Below are 12,283 nucleotides of genomic sequence, written 5' to 3'. Positions count from 1 at the left end.
GCTCATGTAATAAATCAAACACAGTGGCACCCCACCCACCTCTTTCCATTTTGGAAACGCTCCTTTATATACACTTACCTCTATATATGACATTAATAACCAATGGAAAGCTAAGAATGTACCCCTAATGGCATTCTTTGCCATTTTAATGTGTTTGGCTGCCATCTCTATCTTTCAAACCAAGATTTCAAGAAGGTAGGTTGTGTCTTTAGTCTGCTCAAAATTTCATATTTTTTAGACTGAAATACAGCTTAGTTACTCAGCCTAATAAATTATAGTGGGATTCTATGTTATTGATATAGTTATTTATGATTTTGTGGCTATATAAAACCTAAAAAAATTATTTCGTTTCATATCCTCTATGTGCAAAATTTTAAAAGGCTTAACAACCTACGGCAAGCAGCAACTGAGTACAAAGGTCGTAACTAGAAAAGATAATTGTTTGCTTTACTTCTTTATTTACTGTTCTGTGTTTTATGAAAAATAAGTTTAAGAACTTATTTCTAAATAGCAATAATCTGTATACATATATAATGTATAATAATTGAAATGTGACTGTATTTTACAAAATACTTGTCTACTAAAACACAGCCCAGACAGGTCACTTTGTAAAAACTAAAGGTCAGTTTTATATTATTGGATATGGTAACATGAGTGCATATGCGCCACGACATTGTAACTTGTGTATTGTTAGCTAGGCGTGCCTGAAAGATCGATATAATAAAAATGATATATGTACATGTATAATGTTATGAGATTTAAGCTATTTAGTCTAAACATTTATGTTTTCGTGTTATAATTTGAGTCACTCTACAGTGAAAAAGTCATCATTTATATTTATTTCCTATTTTTTTAACATGGTTACGAGATCAGTCAAATTGACCAAACCCATATAAAGATTAATTATTGAAAATAACAGATAAAATATAAAGTTTTTCTTAAGAAACATTTGATAATTATCTGGATATTATAAAGATATTGCATGTGAAATTTGTAAATTTTCTGATGCACAAAGTATTTTTAATTTTAAAATGAAAATTACTTTGCATGTTGGATAGGCAATATGCAAAAAGAAAAAAAAGTCTTGAGAAAAACATTGCTTTGCAAACCTTAAGACTTAATAAAGAATTTGATATTTTGCATACAAAAGCATTGTAATGTTTACTGATAATCTGCCAAATTTTGTTAACACATGTTTACTTATTTAAAACTTATAGTATGAAGCTGTAATAAGTAACAAAATGGTTATGAGGTTGGTCCCCAGGGACTGAACCCCTGCTGAAAGAGTTAACCTATGTCTTATCTCTTTTCTCACTGAACCAATATTTGTGGGTGTCCTTAATTCTTTGGTGTCTTGGACTGGACCTGCTCACCAACAGTATTTCTTCAATCCTCTGGTGTCCGATTCACTAGACGATGAATATCTCAGTTGCCTATCCCCATCTCCTTGTCTTATCACTTCTACTCGCCATTCCTCTTTCTGCAAGGTAGACTGCCTTGGCACCTGGGTTTCATCTTTGGAACTGATTCTTGTCTCTGGAACAGTTGATACCTGCCTTTCCTGCCTCACACACTTGCAATCTCCTTTCTTTAGCAACCCTTTGATTATGCAAGTTCTTTTTTATGGTCTATCCATGCTTTTCTGTACTTCATTTCCTCTTTCTCTTCATCCTTTTCCCTCTAATCCTCTGTTGTTTGACATCTTCCTGGGAATTTCTTGATTCTTATACAGGGTAGGTTTAACCATCTTCCTTGCACCTTCATGCTGTGGAGATCTTGGTATTGAAGGCTCATTGCTTTCCTTCTCTTCCTGTATGTGAGGTTCTCTTGCTTTGGGGGACCGACCTCTCTCTACACATGTATCCCTTTTAATAGGCTCTAGGGGACTGTCACAATGTCCTGGAATTCATTATCTGCCCTTGTGCCTCTCCTTTCATCTTTGCTTCCCTCTCTGTCATGGTGGTTCGATCACTCCAACATGACGTTAGGTATTCTCTCCCACCCCTCCACTTAACTTGCATCTTTAAAGTGATGCCTTTCTTTCCAGTTGGAGTAGGGGTGGGGGAGTTCTCAATACTTTCTCTGGAGTCTGGGCTCAAGAGAAGTGATTACTACTTATTAACTAGCTATTAAGGCATGCCTAAATCTTTGGTCACAGTTGTTAGGTCATCTCAAACTGATCCATTCTGACACTATGATAATTTCTTATATTAATCATCAGGAAGGCACTCGCATTCAGGGCCTGTGCTTTACCTGTTTTTTTTGTTTTTTTTTACATAGGCCCTTTTGGACAATTGCCATTTACTGAGCAGTGTTACTTATGCCTTTTGCCCCTTGCCCAGTACTATTTCATTTCTTTCAGCTATTGTATCCTTTTACACACTTGTGGTTGCCATCATTCACATGTTCATGCCTTTGCAGTGTTCCATTCCCAATCATCTTTTATGTCCAGTTAAGGCTGCCCATTGCTATCCTGTTTGGACTGCCCCCAGTTTTTCTCATGGTTTACCTCATCTTCTAGGATCTTATCATCTTCCATCTGTCTGGTTGGATTCATCTAACTGACATGTCATTTTTTTTAGATGAGTCTGACCAAATGCTTTTTAATGTCACCTCCCATCAGATTTGACATATCTCTGCTTCACTTGCCTTCTTTTGATGCCAACCTTTGGAGGAGATCTTGCAGACTGGAATGTGGACTTCACCTAACACATTCATCTCCCTTTACTTTCACCAGTGAGCAGTTTCATATGTATCTGGTTTGTGCCTCTCTTCATTCTACCCAGAAGCTCTAGTATATTGAGTTGTGCCTGTTTATTTTAATTTCCAGTTCCATCACTGATTTTGAATGTTCTGTATGATCCTGACACAACCTTTTTGTACACATCCACAAAAAAAAAAACAAGGAGGTAAAATGCACCAAAGAAGAGAAAAAACAAAAGCCAAACACCCATGTAACATGAGAAACTAAACACTACATTACTTATGTATGGGGGCCCAGCATGGCCAGGTGGTTAGGGTGCTCAACTTGCAATATGAGGGATGCAGGTTAGAATCCCTGTCCCACCAAACATTTTCGTCCTTTTAGCCATGGGGGTGTTATAATGTGACAGTCAGTCCCACTATTCGTTGGTAAAAGAGTAGCCCAAGAGTTGGCGGTGGGTGGTGATGACTAGCTGCCTTCCCTCTAGTCTTACATTGCTAAATTAGGGACGGCTAGTGCAGATAGCCCTTGTGTAGCTTTGCATGAAATTCAAAACAAAGAAACTTATGTATGGTGCAATTGGATCTCAGTAAATGGCCAGTGTTGCTTTATAGGGAATGCTTATCTGAAATCTGCATCGAGCTAGGGAGTACGAAAATGTTAAACCCATCCTCCCCTACTCTGTATCCACCAATGAGATAAGGTTTTCTGTAAGACTGCTTTTGCAGTAAATCTATATAATTGACCTGGCTGTTTACACACCATTTACAAAAACAAATAAAAAAAACAAACAGCACCATGCTTAGCCCTGCTCTTACACCTAGCTCACACCTAGCTGTCTTTAGTTATAATAATCCATTACATTGCCTCTTTGTGGGCAATCATCATTCCAGATGATTGTGTTTAATGACAGTGGTCCACGTCTACTCTCCAATGTTCTGTCCTACACATATCCCCCCTCCTTCTGGGGAAGTCAGTGTGTAGAGTTTTCTCTGGAAGTGGTGCCTTCCTCCCAGTATAGACCAGCTGGGCCTTAGCCTTGTTTTAGATATAGGGGAGAATTAACTGGAAATGTAGCACTGGTACAACATCTACCAAGCAATTTCCAGTTGATATATCTAGCTGGATGTGAATCAGATTTGCCTTTGGATGCAAGTGAGGTTTTTTTTCCTTCCTCCATTCATCATTATATTATCTATCTCATGTGTGTGTATTTGACCAAAAGAGAATGGTTTAAAGCCATGTGGCATGCTTTTCTGCCTACCTTCACACGTAACCATCAGCACTGAATTTTCCTGATATCCTTTACTCTACTGTTACAGTAACTTAACACTTGTAAAAGTCATTGAATGAAGAGTAGTCCCTGGTTCACTAGGCAACCCCTGGTCTCATGGAAATCACATCCTATGGTCTTTCCCTTTCTGCAAGTATTTCAGAAAGATCTTATCTTTTTAATTGTTCAGCACTACCCCCTTCACCATTTTCTAGTTCTTAGTGGTGCAGGAAGGTAAGTAATGTTTTCTAAGGTGATATTTTCCTTACCTGAAAATGTATTTCAGATAGATACTTAACTCTCTATGCCACCTCCTACCTTTTCTCCCCTCTCCAGATGCATTTTATTTGCTTCATCAAAAATGAGTCATGATCATGTGCTAGTGTTTGTGGGGATTATTGAAGGTCATGTCACCCTCCTATTCCTAGAGGCTACAGCATTATGATTATAGACTGGTGAAATACACAAAGAAACTTTAGGAGTAAGAGTTTGTTCAAGGCTTGTGATATGCACAGGAAATTCTACAGCAGTTGCAAATGTGGCAATAGCTTTTAGTGGTGCAGAGAGATAAGTACCTATCTAAACTTCAGGTAAGAAAAATGTTACCATTGTACTTTATACAAAAGTTTCACAACTTTAATAAACATACTTCATATACTGTAGAAGTAAGACTTGCATAAATCATGTAATATCAATTTAAAAATTATGTAAACAGCAATCGGATAATTTCTCTTAGTACTCCTTTGTGTTTACCAAAGTAACCTAAAATGTCTGTGTATAGTCACTCCTTTAGTCAGGATGATAAGAGACTAGGTGATACTAATTTTTGTCATACATATTGCACATTATTTTTTCAATCTTGAGTTATATCTTTCATTAAATATTATATATGAGGTATCTTTTCTTAATTTCTGAAATTATGATCATACACTTTTACAGTGTAAGCATAATAACTCAGGTTTCTAAATATTCTGTATTTACTTTACTGTTCATTGTAGTTACAGTAGTTCAGATGACTCAGTGTTTTTTATTTATATCTGCCAGGACAGTAATGTTCAGTATAGCTACAGTAGTTCAGGTGACTCTGTGTTTCTTACTTATGGCTATCAGGACAGAAATATTAAATATAGCTACAGTAGTTCAGATGACTCAGTGTTCTTTACTTATGTCCATCAGGACAGAAACGTTCAATATAGTTACAGTAGTTCAGATGACTCAGTGTTCTTTACTTATGTCCATCAGGACAGAAACGTTCAATATAGCTACAGTAGTTCAGATGACTTAGTGTTTTTTACTTATGTCTATCAGGACAGAAATGTTCAGTGTAGCTACAGTAGTTCAGATGACTCAGTGTGTTTTAATTATGGCTATCAGGACAGAAATGTTAAATATAGCTACAGTAGTTCAGTTGACTCAGTGTTTCTTACTTATGTCTATCAGTACAGAAATGTTACGTTTGTACAGTAGTTCAGATGACTCAGTGTTCTTTACTTATGTCTGCCAGGACAGAAATGTTCAGTATAGCTACAGTTGTTCAGATGACTCGGTGTTTCTTACTTATGTCTATCAGGACAGAAATGTTACGTTTGTACAGTAGTTCAGATGACTCAGTGTTTTTTTACTTATGTCTATCAGGACAGAAATGTTCAGTATAGCTACAGTAGTTCAGATGACTCAGTGTTTTTTACTTATGTCTGCCAGGACAGATATGTTCATTATAGGTACAGTAGTTCAGATGACTTGGTGTTTTGTACTTATATTTGTCAGTACACTGGTTATTTAGGGGAGTTAAAATAGTTCAAATTCCCCAGTATTAGTACTTATTTTTGTTAGAGCTTCTTGAAGAAAAAGCATGATGTAATGAATTATGTATAATTATAGATGATCTTGACGAAAAAGATAAAGCAAAGAAAAATTATAAATTGAAGAAGATGAAAAATAAAGAAAAGGCAAGAAATAAAGAAAAAGATGAATTAGAACAAAGTAGAGAAAAGACAGCAACGAAACCTAAGAAAAAAGGGTGGTTATCAATCATATAGTTTTATAAAAGTTTCAGTAAATTGTCATGTAACTTTGAAGCCAATGTGAGTAATTGAACTATATAACTTGTTTTATTAGAGAGTTGAATTATGATGTTGTTTAAACACTATCACCTTCCATCAGTATTTTGTGATAATTGTAATCTAAGGATAAACAGGTGCTACTTAACTGTGATCATAACGATTGATACTGTTTTCTTTATGTTTTGTTTGAAGCATTCCGTTTTTTGATGATAATGGATTATATTTTGGTTCATCCTGTGTTATGACAGCAAAATCTTAGATTTCCAGCTACATTTTCTATAGATGTTTGTGAGAAATCATTTTGTAGCTCATTTTTATTTCATTTTTTACTTATTTAAGAAGTGGCGTATTTTTAAAACAATGACTAGCTGAATATTTTCTTTAAGCTTTGGTACTATTGAGGTTTTACAAAACGTTTAATATATTATTTTGCTTGATACAGACTTTCCAAGATATGATACATAAGTTGGAGATAAATTATAAAGCTTGCCAATTTTGAAATTGTTATATTGTAATTGTTACAATTTTATCAAGCTTTCCTATATAAAAATTAGAAATTATTTATAATGCATATAGCATTGTTGTCCAAGTGAATAAAAATAAATTTTCACAATTTTCAGGTTTTAAGTTCTTCACTTTCAAGAAATTCATTCTTTCTTCATAATCACACGAACATTCATGTGCATACATTCAACATTTAGACCAAAGATAGACCCAAGTATCATCACTGATTATGTTTCTGACCCATAAACATGTATGTTTCTCATGACTCAGTTTTCAGAAGAAAGTAGTGCATCAACTCTACCACTAAACTTCCATATCTAAGGAAGATTTGGAAACATTATTTTTAAGTTGTTTTGTTCCATTAAAAAATGTAATTAATGTTAAAATATTAGTAAGAAGTAAATAGTTTAACGTGTTTACCTTCTATAATGTATTCAGTGTAACCTTAATTGAATATAGTTATTAAAAAAATTCCTTTAAGTAAGCAATTGATCTGTAAATGAAAACAGTAGTAATTAACTCAGAACTCAATAAAAAAATTAATACATTCGTACAGAACTGCATTGACATTGCACATTCTCACTGCAGCTGAGTAAAGTGGATCACAGGAATCCAGAAGAATGTCTGCTTAGTGTTACACCTTGCACGTGACATTCCAGGATTTTGTTTCGTTGAACGCTGCCATATTGGAAGTCAATCATTCCCTTCTAGCGTTCCATGTTGAGACAAGCTCTGCTTTACATGTTGTCAGTGGCGTAAATATTACATTTCGAAAAAGATAGGAATCCAAAACTACGACCATTCAGTTTCTAACTAACTGACTTTGCAGTAATTTAGTTAATTATATCTACCAAGCCCTGAAGGGGCTTGAGAGACAACGGGGTGCTCGGAAACTGTTGTTTCTCTTCAGCCTCGCATGTGAGTTTAGTTATTTAATTCTACAAGGGAAAGATTGATCATATATCCTTCTTCACGGGTATAGCTAAGCTAGTACCATGACAGGTAACATGACTATTCAGCTTCTCAATATACCTTTTCTTATGTACATCGCTAAAATGATGATTTAAGGCATACGATAAATAACACCATATAGAAGACGTTATATTTTCACATGACACAAATGTAACCATATGAAAATCCAATATGGCGGAGTAAACTACAGACCACGTAACTTTTTGACGACAGCGCAAGACTATACACGATAAAAAAATCAAAATATTGACAGATATTTTGGTTTAAAATCTCAAAAGCCCTGAAGAGGCTTGAGAGAAAACCAGGGGCACTCAAAAACAGTTATTCCTCTTTACCCCACTTGCAAAATTATTTAAATTTTACTTGAATGTTAGAGGTTACTAATTAACAGGGCAGTAATATAGGTTTTATATGTAACAAGCCCCAAAGGGGCTTCAGAGACAACCAGAGGCGCTCAAAAAAGAGTTGTTCCTCTTTACCCCACTCACAAAATTATTTAAATTTTACTTGAATGTTAGAGGTTACTAACTAACTAACAGGGCAGTAATATAGGTTTTATATCTAACAATCCGCAAAGGGGCTTGAGAGACAACCATAGGTGCTCGGAAACTGTTGTTTCTTTTCAGCCCCGCTCGCGATTTTAAGATTTTGATTATACTGGGAGGGGGGGAGATGACTGAAGGTGACGGAGATACGAGCAAAGAGGTGCAGTACGCCCACCCAAAATGAATTGATTAACACAACAACACTACGTGTTTTATATTTTAAGATATTACATATATTTGAAATACAAGAAGAATTAAACTTAGATTGAAATAAGATAGTATATGTTAAATGTTCAGGAATTTTGGATTAAACTTTCAAGGTATTAGTTAAATACTTTAGTTAATTAGGAATTGCGATTAAGCATACTAGACGCGCTTTTTCTCGGGGCCTGGGATCTACATATCCAATAGCCGAAATTTTGATGTGGGAGTACCCGAAGAAAACCACTTTCACTGGACAGGTGTCGAATAAATATACCTGCCCAGAGCTTCAAATGAAATGGTGGGTTATTGCAAATATACGAATACATAAAATTCACTAAGGTCGTGATGTTAACGGAGAGATATAACCTGGCCCTAGTAGCTGGGGTTGACGCGATTCGGGTAAATTCTTGTGTTTGTGTGTTCCTTGTTGTTGTGCGTTTGTAATAACGAGTAGCAAAATTAATAAAGGTAGTTAGGCTAGTGAAAAGGGGTATTCCAGTTGCTAAGCGGGTTTTACTTGCAGGGCGTGAGTGGTGTTAATAAGTGGTTTAAGGACTACAAGCTTGACGTGTTTGGTGTAGTGAACGTGAGTAATGAAGATTCTCAAGACATCCGGGAAGGCTGCTGTGTCGCAAATTGAATGCAAGAATTTGCGCAACAGGAAGAAGAGTTTGTTAAACTGGTTTTTACTTGAACACTGGTTATTCTTGCATGGTGAAAACTGATATATCTGGAATGACACAAGTTACTAAGGTTGTAACAAACATGGCGAGTTCCTGAAAATTAGTAGACCTGAACAACTGGTACAACGTCATTAGTTAAAATCGGTAAATGGGTTGTAAGGTTAAAAATTACAGGATGAGTATCCACATTACTTCAAACACATCTACTGCATTCCGGACCAGATTTTAGATAAACTCAAAATATGAAACATACACGATAGAATATTAAGTCAAGTCTGGACACAATATTGTTGCGTTAAAACTTCTTAAGTAAAAAATCGTATCCGCACATACCTAAGTAAAGACGTCGTACGTTTATTTTCTAAGTTATGAAAGTATTACAGCCATCTTACACCAATATTGTCGGCGTGTGCAGTCTTAGCACTTTCTGCGTCGATAAACACGTCCATTAAGACCTTTATATAAATAAACGCATTGAATCAGTTGATACTAGAAAAGAAACTTTATCAAAATTTCACTAGGTTCCATCATCAACAAGTTTACTTCTCCGTGACGTAACTCAACTGTAAACGTGACGGTACATCACCCATATAGGGCAAAAAGTATTTATAAAGTAAACTTTATAAATATCGTAGCAAAAATATTTTTATTTTGAATAAAACCTTCATAAGTATTGATTCGAAAGTGTTTATTTGATCCCAAGCACAAAACTACACAATGGGCTTTGTGTAATTTGCCTATCGCGGGTATCGAAACTCGATTTTTAGTGTTATAAGCCCTCAGACATATATCGCTGAGCCATTGGGTGGAGTGTTCGAAATCCAACTTCGTTTTCAACCCCCGAAGGTTTTGTATCGAATATATTGTGTGATAAGTACATGTTCAGATTACTCAAACTTTAGTACTCCAAGTGCTACGAGCATCACAGAATTACGTATTTGTTGAAGTTATTAATTGCTTAACAATATTATCGCAGGAAATCACATAAGTTGTTGCTGATTATGAATATCTTAATTTTCACACATAACTAGTTTAGTCGCTTCGTAACCTTGCCTATATGTGACACTAAGTGGATGAGTGTCACACCATATCTCGGGCAAATATCCAACTTTTATACATCTGGAAAATGGTGAGGATGAGTTTAGAAATTAGGTTATCATTAAAACTCTGTGAAGATTTGTTCAGCTTCAGAACATTTCCTTTCTATCTATATATATATATTTACAGCACACTAATCTATAATTACCATTGGAATCCGTTTCGACCATTTAAGCACATTGTGGCTGTAGGTTAGAAAAGTGACAGTCAGTTCTTTTAGCGGAAGGCCTGGCATAGACAGGTGGTTAGGGTGCTCGACTCGCAATCTGAGGATCGCAGGTTCGAATCCCCGTCCCGTCAAACATGCTTGCCCTTTTGATATAATGTCACGGTCAATCCCACTATTCGTTGGTAAAAAGAGTATCCCAAGCGTTGGCGGTGGGTGGTGATGGCTAGCTGCCATTCCTCTAGTCTTTCACTATTAAATTAGGGACGACTAGCGCAGATAGCCTTCGTGTAGCTTTGCGCGAAATGCTACCTGTAATCCACTTAAGGTTGGCATAAATCATGCAACATCGTACAGGTTGAGGTCGAGGTCAACGTACCTGACCCTCCCAGGTCTTAAAGACCTAAATGCAGATATAGGGTGCTACCTTTCTTTTTCGGCGTTTCAGTGTGATATCGATTATGGTATGCTACTCTTATTTTGCAAGAGTACTAAGTGGATCCTGTCAAATAGAAGTATGTTCATTTTAAGTTTAATACGAGGCTATTATTTAGTTTATATTGCGTGAGCGTTAAAGTGAGTTATTTTTACAAACGATTGTTATGACAAGTTTGTTTACGAATCATTTGTCGTATAGTTATTGTTTTGAATTGACATCATCCTTCTGAATTTTTCTCGTTGCTTTTAAGTGAGTATTGCCAGTTTTTGACGTAAATGAGAATTATTTAAAGTTCTGGATATCATATCTACTATACAATACTGTATTTCCAATAACAGCCAGAGTGTATTTGAATGTTGTTGCTGATCATGCCTACTATATAATGTTGTATTTCCAATAACATCCCCAGGGTACTTTAATGTTGTTGCTGATCATGTCTACCAGACAATGCTGTATTTCCAATAACATCCCCAGGTTACTTTAATGTTGTTGCCGATCATGTCTACCAGACAATTCTGTATTTCCAATAACATCCCCAGGGTACTTTAATGTTGTTGCCGATCATGTCTACCAGACAATGCTGTATTTCCAATAACATCCCCAGAGTACTTGATTGCTATTGCCGATCATGTCTATTATAGGTGCTGTATTTCCTATGATATCTGCAGTGTACTTGAATGTTGTTACTGTATTTTTATCATTATGGACAATACCTCTCTAAAGACAACGCAACAATCCATCGTGCTGCATTGTCCGACATTCGGTTGAAGATTATGAAATTACTTAAGCCATCTTCCTTGGTCAGGACAGACGCCGGATCTAAATGTGATTTAGTTGTGGTTATTAACTGTCTAACGAACATTTGTATATACATTTGTCTTGTTTTAATATATTATTCTAATACAAGTGGACTGTGTGCCGTTTAAATATTTTCTATCTTCTCTTATCTCATTCGCTAGCTATCATAACTCTTATTACTTGTGCTGGCGTGTATTCTCACAGGATACTTCTTCAATTAGTCCCCCGGTGGGACAGCGGTAAGTTTATGGACTTACAATGGCAATATCCGGGGTTCGATTCCCCTCGGTGGATACAACAGTCAGCCCAACGTGGCTTTGCTCTAAAAAAAAAAAACTCCAGTTCCATGGATTTGGGGATTCACATATTCAGGTATCAAAGTTATAAACTTCGTCTTTAGCTTTAGCCAGAAAAACGTTACGCTCATCCACGTGTTTTTATAAAGTCAAGCTAAATTTGACTGGACGTGAGAGGTCACTTTTTGAGTTATTTTGTACCGATACAGACAGTGACGTTTTTTTTTTTTTTTTGTAATATCTCTGCTCATTGGGTATATAATATTAATATTGTTAGGTATACATGACTGTTAAATTTAATGCAGTGTTACGATTTATGTGGTTTAATTATAGCGCGAATGTTAAGTTTATTTATTTTAGAAGCGATACTTTATCGCAAGTTTGCTTACGTCACTGTTTACAAATCATAGGTTGTGTAGTTCAGTTGTTGTGAATTAATAATTATCATATTATTGCGTCATGTTACTAAAACATTCTAAGTTTTTCTGGTTGTTTTAATTGAGTATTATTGCATCATAATATCTCGTAGTATGTGGAA

General features: G+C 35.7%; 1 protein-coding gene across 13 annotated transcripts in view; it reads left to right on the top strand.

Moving 5' to 3' along the window:
- LOC106461667 (serine-rich adhesin for platelets-like) overlaps positions 1–6,595 on the top strand; it is a 75,640-nt gene extending 69,045 nt beyond the window's left edge. For 8 of the 13 annotated variants that reach the window (XM_022388676.1, XM_022388685.1, XM_022388683.1 and 5 more), the window contains one exon: positions 5,859–5,942. In XM_022388676.1, coding sequence (XP_022244384.1) covers positions 5,859–5,903 — 45 coding nt within the window. In that variant the 3' untranslated portion in view covers positions 5,904–5,942. Of the gene's footprint in view, positions 1–5,858 lie in introns of all 13 variants that reach the window. The other 5 variants (XM_022388687.1, XM_022388675.1, XM_022388682.1 and 2 more) reach the window with 2 other exon arrangements.
- Positions 6,596–12,283: the final 5,688 nt, after the last annotated feature.

This window comes from Limulus polyphemus, unplaced genomic scaffold, assembly GCF_000517525.1.
Source record: "Limulus polyphemus unplaced genomic scaffold, Limulus_polyphemus-2.1.2 Scaffold1007, whole genome shotgun sequence".
NCBI lineage: Eukaryota > Metazoa > Arthropoda > Merostomata > Xiphosura > Limulidae > Limulus > Limulus polyphemus.
Note: the sequence above shows the minus strand (reverse complement) of the source record. Positions and strands in the feature narration are given on the sequence as shown.